The sequence below is a fragment of the Mustela putorius genome, unplaced genomic scaffold (assembly GCF_011764305.1).
Source record: "Mustela putorius furo isolate JIRA1106 unplaced genomic scaffold, ASM1176430v1.1 tig00000592_pilon_pilon_pilon, whole genome shotgun sequence".
NCBI lineage: Eukaryota > Metazoa > Chordata > Mammalia > Carnivora > Mustelidae > Mustela > Mustela putorius.
The window spans coordinates 565,661-582,354 of NW_025421426.1; the positions used below are offsets into that span (position 1 = coordinate 565,661).

The 16,694-nt window shown below is 46.1% G+C and overlaps 1 protein-coding gene across 4 annotated transcripts in view; it reads right to left on the reverse strand.

The window, feature by feature from the left end:
* RTF2 (replication termination factor 2) overlaps window positions 1-15,404 on the reverse strand; it is a 39,963-nt gene extending 24,559 nt beyond the window's left edge. For 2 of the 4 annotated variants that reach the window (XM_045082049.1, XM_004759898.3), the window contains exons 1-5: window positions 15,244-15,403; window positions 10,516-10,610; window positions 9,719-9,812; window positions 7,382-7,521; window positions 3,658-3,736 (exon numbers count right to left, since the gene is read on the reverse strand). In XM_045082049.1, the coding sequence (XP_044937984.1) occupies window positions 3,658-3,736; window positions 7,382-7,521; window positions 9,719-9,812; window positions 10,516-10,610; window positions 15,244-15,312 (477 nt within the window). In that variant the 5' untranslated portion in view covers window positions 15,313-15,403. Of the gene's footprint in view, window positions 1-3,657; window positions 3,737-7,381; window positions 7,522-9,718; window positions 9,813-10,515; window positions 10,611-15,243 lie in introns of all 4 variants that reach the window. The other 2 variants (XM_045082050.1, XM_004759897.3) reach the window with 2 other exon arrangements.
* Between the last annotated feature and the right edge of the window lie 1,290 nt (window positions 15,405-16,694).

The window sequence follows — 16,694 nt, forward strand, 5'->3', positions numbered from 1 at the left end:
TTGTAATTCATTATTTTAAAATGTTACGGTTTGGAATCTGGATCTAAAAGGAAAGCTGTCTAAGAATTTACTATAAACTTTCACTTTATGTATTAGAATCTGAAGCCCAGAGAAGAGACAGTCTCAAGCTAGCGCTGGTGTGTGACCCAAAGCTGACCGGTACCAGGCTCTCTGGTTATGCGGACAAACGACCCCCACTGAAGGGGCCACGGACTGTCCCACGCTCTATGGTTTTCTAAATTGCACAATGTTATACACGGAATGTGTCCCCCACAAAAAGCTAAAGTCCTAGCCCTCAGTATTTTAGAACGTGAACTTCCTTGGAAATCGGGTCGCTATAGATGCAGTTAAGATGCAGTTACTGGGGTGGGCCTAAGCAGATGACTGGTTGTCCTTACAAAAAGGGGAAATCTGGACACAGAGACCGCCTCCATAGAGAGAAAACCACATGAAGCCACGCAGGGAGAAGATGGCCATCTCCCAGCCCTCAGAAGGAACCAACCCTGCCAATACTGTGATTTCAGACTTCACGCCTCAAGAACTGTGAGTAAACTTCTGAGGAGCTCCCCAGTGTCTGGCGCCTTGTTGCGGAAGCCAGTATGAGCAAACCAGTATTCCATCTGGCTCTGCGAAGGCAATTTTTTTATGTGGATCCTGAAGTGAGAAAGTGCTCGTTATCTTGCTCTTCTGGCAACAGATTTATTTTCCCAAAAGTTCTCTCCCCAAGGGATTCCTGGAGGGTAGCCAGCGCCCTGTCTTGTCTGTCAGAGGTTTCGACAGCCATGGCAGCCGCCCTCATGAGAGAGGAAGAGCCCGCGCTCCTGGTTCTCACCTGCCCCTGCCCCCCCTTGTGCAACCCCTGACGCCCTCAGTTCCTCTTTCCACCTGCTTCCTTCCCTTCCCTTGAAGTACCCAAGGTGCTGACGTTTAAAAGTTCACTAGCACTCAGTAAAACTTGTCAAGTACCAAGAAAAGTGTCAGACTTTCCTTGCAATGCTGTATTTCCATGACATAAAATCAACTTCTCTGTGAAGCTCTGCGCAGACAGTCCTGTTTCGCTACAAGTTTGTTAACGTGGTCACCGATGCTGTGCGAGGTCAGCCCACACAAAGGGCAGCTTCGGGCCATCCGAGGGATGGTTACCGTTACGGGTAGAAGAAAAGAAGGTCTGGCTGCTTTGGATTAGCCACTCCCCCCTGCCCCCTGGCCTGACTGCCCACTGGAATCGTTCTGGGAACTCTAATAAAAGCAGAACTCCGCGGGGTTCTTCCCCAACTGTGAAGATCCAGATTTAGTGGCTAAAATGGGGGACGGGAACCGACACTGCTGTGGAGATTCTACCGTGCGGCCTGGTTTGGCAGCCACGGATTTAGTGGATTTGGCTTCTCTAATATATTTCAGCATTTCCTACCTCCCCAAGCATACTTCCGGTACTTGCACTGTGTCCAACACAGAAACAACACCTTCCATACTACATGGGAAAACACACACACCTGAACACGGTGTGTACAGAGCTCCCCTCCTGCCCGAGGGAGCCCCAGGCCAGCCGCGTGCCGGCGCCCACGAGGCCTCCCCCACGGGAGCCCCACGCACACCTGCTGCCCAGTTCCTCCCCTTGGTGGGCCGGCACCCTCTGCATGCCCTGCACAGGACTACATTTATGCTCCCACAGGCATCGACAGCGCCACAATGCACGTGCAGCTGGACCTGCTCCTTGCACTGGCCTCGAACTTCCCACCACTCAGTGCAAATTCCTTCCCAGGCCTCTCTCCTGGCCTGTATGCCCCGCCCTGCCCATGTGTGGACGACCCCTCGCACTGCACCTCCCGGCTCTGCCAGGCCGCTTTCTCCTTCTGACGCAGCAGCAGCGCCTCTCCCTCCTCTTCTCAACAGCCTCCCCCTCTTCCCAGAGCCCCACCCACATCCTGCGTCCTGCGCCATGTCCTGTGCCACCACCTGCGACCTGTCCCATAGCTTCAGGCTTCAGCGGGGGCTGATGTACCATCAGTGTCTTGATGTATTTCTGTAAACATGCCTGTCATTTCTAATTTTACTTAAATTTACTCTGAACACTAGCTTTACTCTCCTGCCATAAAGAGCAAAGCGGCAGCCCTTGCCACTGCAGCAGCCCCTCTCCCTCGGGGACATCAGCCTCTGTTTCCTTCCCAACAGCTGTCACGATCCCTACTGCCGTGCTCAGCAATCTGAGCCCCTCTTTCCAACGGGACTGGGAGTCCCGTGAAGGCAGAGTCTGTAGCAATCTTTTTTTTTTTTTCCAAAGATTTTATTTACTTATTTGACAGAGAGAGATCACAAGCAGGCAGAGAGGCAGGCAGAGAGAGAGGAAGGGAAGCAGGCCCCCTGCCGAGCAGAGAGCCCCATGCGGGACTTGATCCCAGGACCCCGAGATCATGACCTGAGCCGAAGGCAGTGGCTTAACCCACTGAGCCACCCAGGCGCTCCAGTCTGTAGCAATCTTATCCACCAGGCTAGCCCACTGTACCGTGCTTCGGACAGAGGCTGGCCCCTCACAGGTGTTCAGTGAAAGCCGCTGAATGAAAGAACATTCCCAGCAGGGAGAAGCAGGGCAAGTGGCCCGGTGAAAGCCACAGGGTTAACGTGGGTGAAAACACTATCATGAGTTGCTGGCATCCACAACATGAAACTAAACAGTTTCCCATGGCCAAAGGAACACCAGAGACACAGATGTCTGGTCTGCGCCAGCGACAGCAGGAAAGCAGGGCCATCGGCACTTCCGGCATGTGAGCTGCAAGGGCAGCTCCTACATCAAGTATCTGCTGCCCTGTGTGAGCGCGCACAGACGCGCTCTGCGGGTGCGAGACAGACACACCTTGCTCCCTGCTCTCACACACGTCCAGGCGAAGCACAGAGGGCCGTTAAGGCGGCGACAATACTCTGCCTGACACCGTGATGGCGGATACATGTCAGCACCCATCCGTCCAGACGCACAGAACAGATGCCACCAACGGAACCTGCAGAGATCGGGGGCAATGGTGGACTGATGGAGGCTCATCAGTCCCCCGACGAGGGGGACACTGATAATGGGAGAGGCTATGTGTGGGGGGGAGGGGGGTAGAATGAACAGAGGAAATCCCTTACTTTCCTCTTAATTTCACTATGAAAACGACTCTAAATAAATAAATAGTCTTACAGGAAACAAAAAGGGAAAAAAACAACGGTCCCAGTCCAGTGGGGAAACCACAACGTAACTACCAATGACATTCTGATGAGATCAGCGGGATAACAAGGTGCTCGGGGAATGGGGAGGGAGGCTTGGCAGCAAGGGTTCGCAGAGGAAGCCATCGCTCTGCAGCTAAGGTTCACAGGGGGTGCGACCTCCCCAGGCTGGGCAGGTCAGAGCAGAGGGAACAAAGGCACGCATGGGAGCTGGTCAGGCAGCGGCCTGAGCTCAGCCTGAGTTGGTCAGACAGTCAGGGACACGTCACAAAAGGTGGTCTGAATCCACACGCAGCCAGGATGAGCCATGCAAGCGTTTCAAGCAGAGAAACAACGAAGTAGATCTGTATTTTGGAAAGAACTGAAGGATGATGAAATGCCGCATGAAGGCAGGGACCCTAAACCATCTGATTTCCTGAGCTACCAAGACGGAACAAACGATGTATGTCAACTACTCACTGTGTGACAAACTTCTGCTTTTATCTCTTTCAAGGCTCGCTCAGAAAACACACAACCACAGCACCGCAGGAAGCAGAACCTGGAGAAATAATCCAAAATGGAGGATGACTTCAATAATAATTTAAAAATGATTGCCCAGATTATCAGTTAACATTTGTTCAGTTTGTACATAGGCCAGAAACTATAAAGAGAAAAATGGTCACATTTAATCCTATTAAGGAAAAAGAAATTAGTATGTCCCATATATACTTACTTACATACTACTTTATATACTTTTTATATATACTTTATATATTCTGGTCTACACAGACCAGAAATACAGGCCGTAGTCCCATTCCTGATCCCTTGTAATAATCCTTTAGAATAAAGTCTCTCCTACAAAAAAAAATACAACCACCCCCCACAAACATAAAAAGTCACAAGACAGAATAGGAATACTGGGAGAGACTATTTTAAATATATGTGAGATTCAGTGTTTTATGAATATTCACCACGGTCTCAAAAAGCAAAAATAAACAATGTATTAGAAAAACGGGCAAAGGCATTAACATGCGATTCATGGGAGAAATATAAATGGTCAAAACATATCAAAGATGCTTAACCTCAACTGTTAATTAAAGAAATTCACGGCAAAATAATGATGTACCACATTTTACGTATCCAGCAGTAGTGAGAGAGACTGAGTTACCCTGCTGGAAAGAGGCGCATCCGCCGGTGGTGGCGGGCACAGCACTGTGCATCTTGGAAGGACAATGCGTCAGTATTGAGCAAAAAATCACTTTTCGGAGCATCGCCTATATAAACATGCTCACAAGTGTGCAAATGCATAAATATGTATTTAGGAAGTTGTATAGGACAGTGCCACTCTTTTTTTTTTTAAAAAAAGATTTTATTTTATTTGACAGAGAAAGAGAGATCACAAGTAGGCAGAGAGGCAGGCAGAGAGAGGGGGAAGGAGGCTCCCCGCCAAGCAGAGAGCCTGATGCGGGGCTCGATTTCAGGACCCTGAGATCATGACCTGAGCCGAAGGCAGAGGCTCAACCCACTAAACCACCCAGGCGCCCCAGGACAGTGCCACTCTTACAAGGAGAAAGGAAAGCACCTAGATGTTCATTAACAGAGGAATGGTTACATAAATTACGAACACTCACACAGCTATTAAAGGAGCAGGGTCAATCCGTGTGCACGGCCATGGAAACACGCTCATTAGAGAAGTACGAAAGAAAAGTTTCAAGTACGAAAGAAAGAAAAGTTTCAAGATAGGTTACAAGAGGCGTATAACACGTTCCCACGACTGGAAAAGAATACACAGTTGTTTCTATTTCTGATGGCAGGGGTGTAAGGAAGTACAGAGCATGTGTGTTGGTGCTGGGCAGGTCTAGGGGGGCGTGGAACTCCAAACAACTAAGAACATGACACGGGAGGTGGAAACTGGGGGAAAGGGAAAGTCATGTTCACAGTTTACTTCCTACAGTCCTCTAAAAACACTACAACAGAATCTCTGCAAGGGGCGCCTGGGAAGCTCAGTCAGTCAAATGACTGCCTTCAGCTTGGGTGGTCCTGGCATCGAGTCCCACAGGGCTCCCCGCTCAGCAGGGAGCCTGCTTCTCCCTCTTCCTCTGCTTGCCGCTCTGCCTATTTGTGCTCTGTCAGATAAATAAATAAAATCTTAAAAAAAAAAAAAAGGTCTCTCCAATTCTCTAGGGATTATAGTGGATACAGATTACCTTAACAAAAACCCAATTAGTAACATTGTACTACATTCATTTACTGTGTTTGGGGCAAAAAAAATATTTTTTTATGGATGCTTACTAATTATTAGTAATTTAGAAAATTATTTTTCTTTAAACAAATGCTCAAAGTTTTCGTTACATTAAGTCATTTACTTCTATTTTTCTCTGTATTTAAATCTTTATTATATAAGCTTTTAATAAACGTATGAAGTCACCCCCTAATCAATTTTCTACTGTGGAGGCCCTATTAATAGCAGGAGGGCAAAGCCAAAACAGGCAAAGCTCAATTAACTGGGAAGAGAGAAGAGAGGAGACTAGTAAAAAAGGGGAAAAACTAGGGAACCCATAATCAGAACAACAGGTTATAGGTAACCCCTGCTCAAGACCCCAGAGTTGAGTCTTTCTGCTAAGTTCCTCTTTTGGGGTAAACCATGGTTTTCCTAAAAAGAAGTGGGAAGCCAGACACAAAAGGTCAAATGCTGAGTGATTCTACATATAGGAAATCTCCAAAATAGGCAAATCCACGAAGACAGAGCAGACCAGCGGCGGCCAGGGGCTGGGGCTGGGGGTATGCGGAGAGGCTGCTGCGTGGCTACAGAGTTTTCCTGTGGGCTGAGAGAAGTGGAGGGAAATGCCAGGAGACAGAGGCTGGTGGCTGCGCGGCACTATGGTTGTACCGAACACCTCTGAAACCGGTACCCTAAAGTGGTCACTTTGATGTTACAACTTTTACCTTGAAATAATGTGTTGTACACCACATACGAAACCACACACATAAGTGGGATGAGGTGAGGTACGTTTGTCTGCTTCCCTAGAACTTCAGCTTTTTAATTAATTCATTACTTTTTCTTTCTTTCAGCTTTATTTAGGTACAACTGACAAACACAACTGTCTATACTTAGGGTGTACAGCTTGATGATTTGATATATGTACACACCATCAAATGGTCATCACTATCAAGCTAATTAACATATCCATCACCACTACATGGTAAACTTTGAGAGGCTTAATAAAGTCAGACTATCTAAAGAATATAATCTTTAAAAGCTCCTTGGCCCTAAAATTTTATTTCTCCCCAAATCTACAAAGCCACAGGTTCCACCATTTCAGGGCATGGTGGTCATGCTCTCGGATGCAGTTTGCCACACACGTCTGTTAAACAGATGTGTAAAATGTGCCAGAATGCTCCAGATCCTATGTGGTTGTTTATAGCTCAAAGTTTTTACTTACTTGAGATTCTCCCCCTACCTCAGTCCCAACCCGTTTCCTGAATGAAAATAGTAAAAAAAAAAATACTATCTTTCAACAAGTAATATCTTAAATGTAAGATTCCAGATGGCAGATGGGACCACCAGTTATTAAAGGTATTTCTAAATGGTAGGAAAAGAGCTGAAAGCTTTGGCTGGCTGAGACATCTTATAAAAAGGCACCAATTAACCATTCAACACTCATAATTTTTAAGGCAGAAATATACACATCTCTTATGTCTGCTATAGAACTCTCGACCTCAGATTTCTGGTGTCAGAGGATTCGTTTGCTACAAATTCAGAGCAAGCTATAATCATCAGGTAGGTCTTTAGGTGACTGACCGACCACATATTCGGTGACTGTTTTCCACTGCATAGTTTTCAGCAATTATAAGGAAATGGGAGTTGTCTGATGGGCAACATTTGTCCTCTGCTTTCTTCCCATAAGAAAAGACCAAATAACCCAACTCAAGTCTTCTAAGTGTCCCGTGAGAACTTTTTAAAATCCCTCTTGAGGTGTTCCTACTTTCAAGTACAGAAAGCAGAGACACCGAAGTTAAGGGTCTCGATGGGACACCACATTATAAACAGCTGTTAGGGAATGAAGGAGGTCTTATGGCAGCACCACTACCTCTAAGGCGCCACCCAAACCAAAGGACCCCTTCAAGAGGACTGTGTGATTACATGGCTATAGCAACATTATCTAACCAGACTCCACACCAGCTGCCCCACAGCCCTACTAACCTGTGCCGGCCATTCATCTCCAAGCCCACAACGGGGCAGATGAAACGTGCCCGCTGGAGGTCATCGTGTTTGTCACCTTTTGTGTTTCCTTTGTCCCCTTCCCAGGCAGGATTATCAGAAAGCCTCAGTTCTGTCACATTCTGTGAAAAACCATCCATAGTTTATGAATTCATGTGATAAACGGATCATTCTTAGCCTCAATAACCACCTAAATCGATCGAGAAACTGTTTTTCCAGACCTTTCTCTTCCAAACCTCTTCTTCCTAGCTCCTTTCCTTCTGCTATCAACTGTAACATGGGTAAAAAAATTAAATCAAAACAAGACTTCTAAAATTCACCGACTGGCAAGTGAATTAGTTAACTTCTATTTTACAAATATTTTGCTATTTAAGGAAAAGTAACTTTGGACATGAAAAATGACTCCACTGAGAGAGAGCTTTGAATAGGCTTCATCCAGAAAGCAACATTTTCTTTCCCTGCCAATCCTCACTGAGGCTGCTCCATATTCCGGGCGGCCCAGGTTTATTTAATAACTGAACAGACAATAACATCTATGAGGCCACCGTCCAGTGAGTCCAGCACAGAACATTAGCCAGGGAATAACACTGTATTCCAAGAGCTGGCTGTTCGGGGTTTTAGAAGTTCGCCTTCACAAGGACTGATGCAATGGCACCACTAAAGCACTTGGGCATTCTTGACATTTAGCTGTGCCACCCTGATGTCAGCACTCCGGACAGCACCTGAGTGCTCCGAAAGAAAAGCCACCACATGTACCGTCCGTACAGTCAGCTTCCTGTGTCTCATCCAGTTCTCCACTCAAGAGTATGTGAGGGCTACCAACTGACAGTAATGACTACCTTGCATGTTTGCACTGTTTTATTTGAATCCTTCTGCCATTACAGTTCTGATTTCTTGGAAGTCTTTTTTTTTTTTTTGCATTAAAATTCAAAATTCAGGGGCACCTGGGTGGCTCAGTGGGTTAAGCCGCTGCCTTCGGCTCAGGTCATGATCTCAGAGTCCTGGGATCGAGTCCCGCATCGGGCTCTCTGCTCAGCAGAGAGCCTGCTTTCCTCTCTCTCTCTGCCTGCCTCTCCATCTACTTGTGATCTCTCTCTGTCAAATAAATAAATAAAATCTTTAAAAAAAAAAAATTCAAAATTCAATCATGTACCTTGAATATTATTTTAAATATAAAACTGTATAAATTAATTTCAAAGATGATCACTTTTTTTAGATAAGATAATCATCTCAAAAATAATTATCATTATAATGGGTTTTTTAAGAATGAATTCTCTTTCCCAAATAAAAGATGATAAAAATCAGCATGGTTCTTTCTTTCTTTTTTTATTTTTTTAAAATATTTTATTTATTTATTTGAGAGAGAGAGAGAGAATGAGAGACTGAGCATGAGAAGGGAGAGGTCAGAGGGAGAAGCAGACCCCCCACCAAGCAGGGAGCCCGGTGCGGGACCCGATCCTGGGACTCCAGGATCATGACCCGAGCCAAAGGCAGCCGCCCAACCAATTGAGCCACCCAGGCGCCCCAGCATGGTTATTTCTAAAGCACTACTTTACCTACATTCCAGAACTGCTGATTTGCCTATAAACAGCATATATCCTGTAATCACTCCAAGAATTCAAACAAAAGGCCTAATATAATAAAAATTTACAAAGAAAGAGGAGAAAAAACCCAAAGCCTTTTATGGGGAAGCAGGGACTCTGGTTCTGGGTTAGGCACCTCATTAGCTACGGGGCCTCAAGATGTCAAGGACAGTGAGTACTCTCACCTGTGAGATGAAGTGTCTGCCAAAGCAGTGCCTCTCAAATTCTTTACCCCTTTCCGGATTTTTCTCCCATTGACCGATTTGTAAGATTTTGTCCTCTCAACTTCCTTTACCAAAAATCTTAATTTTTTCCATTTTTATAAAAGAATTTTAACTGCCAATCAGAACATCTAATTAGCAGGAAATACCACACTGACTTAATAGTGATCTACCTGTTAAATTCTCCAATTCTATTAGTGTCTTCCAAATCAAAACTTCAAGTAGCTGAGTTTTAACTACAAAAGTGATGTCTCTAAATATTTGTACATCACATTAAAAGTTTTCAAAGTTCTTTTGTATGTATTAAATTGTAACAGATTTATAAGGCAGGAACGATAGGCGTGGGAACTCTTGGCTTGAGCTTTAAAGTGACCTGCCCCAAGTTACACTTTCATTAGGTGCTGGGTGGGAGCAGAATTCCAAACTTCTAAGTTCAGTCTATAATGTACATGAATTCTTTAAAATAAACGTTAGCCACTGAGACCCCTGGAGAACTTCAGAATCACTGGTCTTACCTTAATGCTTTTAATGTGAGATGCTGCCTTCCCAAGAGCCTTTTCGGAAGATTTGTCCAATAGAAACTCAATGACAGCATCTTTGTTATAAAGTCTGCAACAGTAAGGATGAGTCAGAACACTCTAGCAACAATCAACCTCCACACAAAGGAGTAAGATGAAATTCAGTACAATCCAAAGTCATTTACATCTGATAACAGGAATGCCCTGCATTATTAAAGAAGTAAATTAAATCCTGTCTCAACTATTTCCAGAGTATACAAAGAAAGAACTAGTTTAAACCAAGGGTTGCAAACTGGCGGTCTGAGGGCTGAATGTGATCTGAACAGGATCTTAAAAATCGGGAAGTTTAATATAAAAGTGCATTTTCCACTTTTCCTGGGAAAAACCAAGCTCTGGAATCTACTAGGCCCACATTCGTGAACTGCAACATCTGGCTGGAAATGAGCAGCAGCTCCCCTTTCACAAAGGACATGAACTCTCCAGTTTCCTCCAGTCCCCACCATTCCCTACTACCCCACATAACTCCTTCATGCATTTCTGTTTATAAATGAGTTCTTACTGGCCCCTGAACTTTTAGATCACAGATTAAATAAACCAAACTGAATAGAAATATGCAGACATATGTTCTGAGACAGGGAATAATAACCTAGGCTTCAAGAATTTGTTTGAGATGATTCACATTTCAAGAATCAAGCACTGCATTTACACCTTAAGAATCTTTTTTTTTCCACATTAAAATTCTCTTAAAAATTAGTTAATAAAAACTCATCTTAAGTAAGTAAAAGGAATCATACCTGCCAAGTTCACAGGCAACTATTGGTCGCCTTAGTATTTCTTGACTTAGAGTACAATAGTTCCATTGGGCCACTAGTTCAGCATCTTTGTCAACCTGAGACAAGAAAAAAAAAAAACCCTTTCAATTAACTTTTACCTCTGAAAGATAATATGGGCCACAGTTCTACATATAAAGGCTTATTTAGTTATACCACATGTGATGATTTTTTGTCTTTTATATCAAAGATAGTGACACATGGGGGCACCTGGGTGGCTCAGTGGGTTAAAGCCTCTGCCTTCAGCTCGGGTCATGATCTCAGGGTTCTGGGATCGAGCCCCACATTGGGCTCTCTGCTCAGTATTTGCATTTTTTTTTTAAAGATTTTATTTATTTATTTGACAGAGAGAAATCACAAGTAGATGGAGAGGCAGGCAGAGAGAGAGAGGGAAGCAGGCTCCCTGCTGAGCAGAGAGCCCGATGCGGGACTGGATCCCAGGACCCTGAGATCATGACCTGAGCCGAAGGCAGCGGCTTAACCCACTGAGCCACCCAGGCGCCCTGCATCTATTTTTTAAAGTTTATTTTTTTTTTAGTAATCTCTACACTTACTGTGGGGCTTGAACTCATGACCCTGAGATCAAGTCACATGCTCTTCCAACTGAGCCAATCAGGCGTCCCCTAGCATTTGTACCTTAACAGTAAGTTAGAAAAGTCATACAGGGGTGCCTGGGTGGCTCAGTGGGTTAAAGCCTCTGCCTTCAGCTCAGGTCATGATCCCAGGGTTCTGGGATCTAGCCCCGCATTCGGTTCTCTGCTCAGCAGGGAGCCTGCTTCTTCCTCTCTCTCTGCCTGCCTCTCTGCCTACTTGTGATCTCTGTTTGTCAAATAAATAAATAAAATCTTAAAAAAAAAGTCATACTGAAAAAGTAAGCAATACAGGTTAATTTCTATCAATGGGAAAGGCTATAAAGTTTTAGCTGAATTTAAAGCCTAAGAATTTATAATATAGGTTTTTTTTTTTAAGTTCAGCATAAAGACTAATATAATTCTTTATAAAAATCACCTATTTAGGGGCACCTGGATGGCTCAGTGGGTTAAGCTGTTGCCTTCGGCTCAGGTCATGGTCCCAGGGTCCTGGGATTGAGCCCTGCATCGGGCTCTCTGCTCAGTGGGGAGCCCCTTCTCTCTCTCTCTCTCTCTCTCTCTCTGCCTGCCTCTCTGCCTACTTGTGATCTCTGTCAAAAAAATAAATCTTTTTTCAAAAAATCACCAATTTAACTTGTTCATTACGGGGTATCTCAAATCCTTACCCACACTCTGAAAATCCAAACACAAGAACTTCTATTGCCCTCAAATGATATTTTACCTATATAATAGTCCATAGCCCTCTCTTTTCCCCTCCTAAAATGCCAAATCTGAATAATATAATAGAAGGGCACAAGTGGGAGAAAGTAGGAAGAGAAAAAAATACAGAAAAATTCCCTTAAATTTACTTTTTGCAGTAACAACTGCTTGTTTACTGTGTACCAAGTGCTATGTTCAGCAGTTTCTGTGACTAAATCTTTTAGCCCTTATAAAAACCCCAAACTTAGTACTTTTTACTCTGCTACTGAGGAGATGGGAGGTACCAAGAGGTTAGGTTACATGTCCAAGGTCGCAGAGCAAGTAGATGAAGAAGCTAAGAACCCATGTGGCTGGCTCCAGAAACCATGTCTTTATGTTGGTTTTCTTTTCTTTCCTTTTAGATTTTATTTATTTGAGAGAGAACGGGGGAGGGGCATGGTCAGGAAGAGTCTCAAGCAGACTCCGTGTTGCGTGCGGAGGCCAAAGCAGGGCTGGATCCTGTAACTCTGAGATCACGGCCTGAGCCAAAACCAAGAATCAGACCCTTACCCTGTGCTACCCAGGCGCCCCAGAAACCACACTTTTAATCACTACTTTCTACCGCTTTTCTATTATTTCAAATAGAACAAAATAAAAACAAAACCCACACTACGGCAACTGTTATTCTATCCATACCCCAGACCCAAGGGCTATACTTTGGCTCCTTAAGTAACTTTAATCAAAATTCACAGTGTAGGGGAGCCCCAGAGAAACCTGTCACCGGTGAAGTCAATTTACTACATCCTTTGCAGAGTCAAAAAACCCATATCCAACATGTTCAAGATCTCCTTTCTGAATCCCTCTCCTGCTTTACCCACAGTCCTTTGCTGATTAAAAAAAATAACTGGAAGAGCTGCGGACAGGGAGAAAAGTGATAAACTAATCCTTACCCAGGTTGATAACCCCCCAAAACTTCTGAAACCCATTTTTTTTTTTTTTTAAACCTGGGTCTCTCTTCTTTTCAGGGCAAGGACTTAAATTACAGCAATGGTTTGGCCAGACCACACATACCATATGAGTGATCAAAAATATTAATTATATATCTATATGAAAGGTAAGCAATGCAAAGGCTGACTCTGTTTGCTGCTGTGTCCCCAGGGCCTAGAGTGGTGTCTGTGATAAGCATTAAATGAAGTATTCGTAGAATAAGTAAGGATAACAAAAATCCATCCTGCCTGAGGACTCTGGTGGTCTCAGATCATGCTTTCTTCTTTTCTATCCCCTTCTGACACCTTGCCAAGCTTCGCTTTAAGCTACTCCTCGTCAGCCCTGGCCGCAAGTTAACAAAACTAGCTGAACAGTTTTCTGGCAAAAGCTCTCATGAATGCTAACGACCTGCCACTGACTACGCATCTGTAGGTGTGATGAGAGGACACACTCCATCCTCTTGAGACTTCATTCATTCTCAAATTCAACACATTTACCAGGTGTCTACTGTGTGGTGGACAAAGGTAAGACACAAAGTCTCCATTCATGTCCGAGAAAGACAGACAATACACAAACGAGAACAGCGACAAGCACTATAAAGCAGCGACGGAAGCGAGATGTACGTTGGCAACAGTGAAGAGCATTATCAGGTCATGGAACTTACACTCCAGGCTGAGAAACAGAGGCCGGTATAGCTGAAACAAAGACCCAGAGAGGGTGGAAGCTGCGGTGGAGAGGCAAGGCATCCGATCATACAGGACCTTGTATGATTTTGTTCTGAATATGACAAAAAGCTGCTGGAGGATTTCAAATATAGTAGTGATACAGGAGATCCACCTTTTATAAAGATTTTCTAGCTGCTGGAGAGTATGTGCAGCATCCACGTGTGCCACACTGTTAGCTACTTTACATGCCCTCTGTAGTAAAAAGTAATTACTGGGGCACCTGAATAGCTCAGTCTGCCTTTGGCTCGGTCATGATCCCAGGATCTTGGGATGGAGCCGCATATTGGGCTGCTTGCTCAGTGGAGATTCTGCTTCTCCCTCTCCCTCTCCCTCCTGCTCCCCTGCTTGTGCTTTCTCTCTCTTAAATAAATAAATAAATCTTAGGGGAAAAAAGTGATCACTAATGTGGGGCACCTGCCTTAACTGGTAGACCACTTGACTCTTTATCTCGAGGTCATGAGTTCAAGCCCCATGATGGGCACAGAGATTATTTAAAAAATAAAGGCTTGGGGCGCCTGGGTGGCTCAGTGGTTTGGGCTGCTGCCTTTGGCTCGGGTCATGATCTCAGGGTCCTGGGATCGAGCCCCGCATCGGGCTCCCTGCTCCGCAGGAAGCCCGCTTCCCTCTCTCTCGCTCTCTCTCTCTGCCTGCCTCTCTGCCTACTTGTGATCTCTGTCTGTCAAATAAATAAATAAAATCTTTTTTAAAAAAATAAATAAAGGCTTAAGAAAGTAAAGTAATTATCAATGCTAACTTTGAATTCCTGAATAAAAAAAATGGTTGGCACTCCTGGCTTCATTGCCTACCCGTTGTGATTTTGGTTATGTTACTGACTCAATTTTGCTGTTAATAGCATGAAAATTATCATATACAGTTCTTCTCAGTTACCTGTGAGAATTAAGAATTATCCACTCATGGGGCACCTGGGTGGCTCAGAGGGTTAAGCCTCTGCCTTTGGCGCAGGTCATGATTTCAGGGTCCTGGGATCAAACCCCGAATCAAATTGGGCTCTGTGCTCAGCAGGGAGCCTGCTTCCCCGCCACCCTCTACGTGCCTCTCTGCCTACTCGTGATCTCTGCCTATCAAATAAATAAAGAAATCTAAAAACAAAAAAAACCTATCCACTTATTCATTTAATCACCGTATTTACTGGGCCAGGAATTGCGCTAGCTGTACAGGGGAAAGGCAGGACTGTGCCACAGGGAGCTTATTTTTATCTGTGGCTGACACTAATCAGCCACGGAGGCAGTGTGCAGGGCGGCAAGATACGAGAAGGGCCTGATCACATGTGGGTAAAAGAACCTTTGGGACGAATTCCCGGAGAAAGTGGAGTTACGTGTGTACAAAGCCCAATGAACAGCGGCCGTTTGTATCACTGTAACTGACGGCGCAGATAAGCTGTAAATCCTGGCCCTGCCACTTACCGGCGTTGCAATGTTGTCCTCTTGGCCCTCAATTTCAAGGTCTGAAAAGCGAGGATCGTGACAATACGTGTCCACGGGGCTGCCGCGAGAACTGTACGCGCTACCCCACACTAAGCCCGCCGCCAGGTGAACGGCAACGGCAAGCACTCCGTAAGAGTCCGATCCTAATACTGTTGCTAACTCGGAATTCTCCAAGTGAGATAAAGGAGCACGGCGGCGTCAGGAACCCCACTAGCTCCCCGCCCCCACCCCCACTCCCTGGGTCCCCACCGGACCCACGTCTCTGACCTTCTCAACCTTCTTCGGCCCCTTCACCAGCTCGTGTCTTTTGGGGATTGTTCCTCCGTCGCAACCCATCGCAAACCAGGAGTCCAGAGTCAGCAGCCCCACTCCGCAGCGACCACTTCCGGGAGGTCCCTGGCGACGGCCGCAGTCACTTCCGGCGCGCTGGGATGACGCAACGCGCCGGCCGCGCCGCGGCGGGGCGGGGCGGCTCCGTGGCCAAGCCCCAGTTGCCAGGGAGACCGTCGCGAGGCGCTGGGCGAGGCGGGGCTGCTCGGGCTCCCTGGACTCGAGCGGGTCCTCGCCGGCTCCGGGGCTGGCGGAGCGTCCCCATCTCCGCGCCCGGCCCGTTCCTCCCTCCTTCCGGTGGGGGCAGGGCGTCTGCCGCGCCCCGGCGACCGCTCGCCGCGCTGCGGGGGGACGGGGGGACTCGGGAGCAAGTCACGCCCTCCTTACGCCTCGTCCCACCCTAGCGTGTCTGACTGTGGGCCTGGCGCGTCCTAGGGCGGGAGCGCCGCGCCCGGAGGGTCTGCACTTTGTGAATGCAGCTACGCTGCAGCGGAAGGGCGCCCGGGGGGTTAACCGAGAACTTGGCACGGAGCGCCGCGGTGTCCTGTGCCGTGGAGTGGGAGCGGAGGGTGGGGACGTGCGACCCTCTGAGGCCCGGCGCCTCGACGTGCGGTGCGTACGGCCGATGCGGGAAAGTTGCAGAGTCTGTACGTGCGTGTGTGCGGTTCGCAGCCTCCTGCGGCTGTTTGCTAATAATCCGCTGCAGTGAAGAGAGGCCGCTGGACAAGCCACACTCCTGTGTACCTGCCTTTCCCCGGAGACGGGCTGCGTCTCAACGAGCAAAACCCCTGCTAAAATCCACGACTGTCCGCGTCTATCCTCTTCACGATCGTTCCAGTGGTTCCTTCTTTATTAGGAATATTTGGGGAAAGTCTAACCACGGCGAGCAGGGTGGACCTACATAATTGGGTGTCACCTTGTTGACCAAAGTGAGACATTAAAAAAAAAAAAAAAAAAAAAAAAAGAGGAAAGAAATGTGAAAACATTCCCCAGTTGGGAAGGAAAATATGTGATATAAAAACTTCATGGATTGTAGGGGCGCCTGGGTGGCTCAGTGGGCTAAGCCGCTGCCTTTGGCTCAGGTCATGATCTCAGGGTCCTGGGATCGAGTCCTGCATCGGGCTCTCTGCTCAGCAGGGAGCCTGCTTCTCTCTCTCTCTCTCTGCCTGCCTCCATCTACTTGTGATATCTGTCAAATGAATAAATAAAATCTTTTTAAAAAAAAACTTCACGGATTGTAACATTGTGTTATCTTTTACTGCAATGAATGAGAATTAAAACAATATAACCCCTTTAATCAGTTCGTCTCTCATTACCTTATGATTTATTTTTTAAGCCGCTCACAGGAATTGTAAACTCTGTGATGGTAGGGACTACGCTTTAGTCCC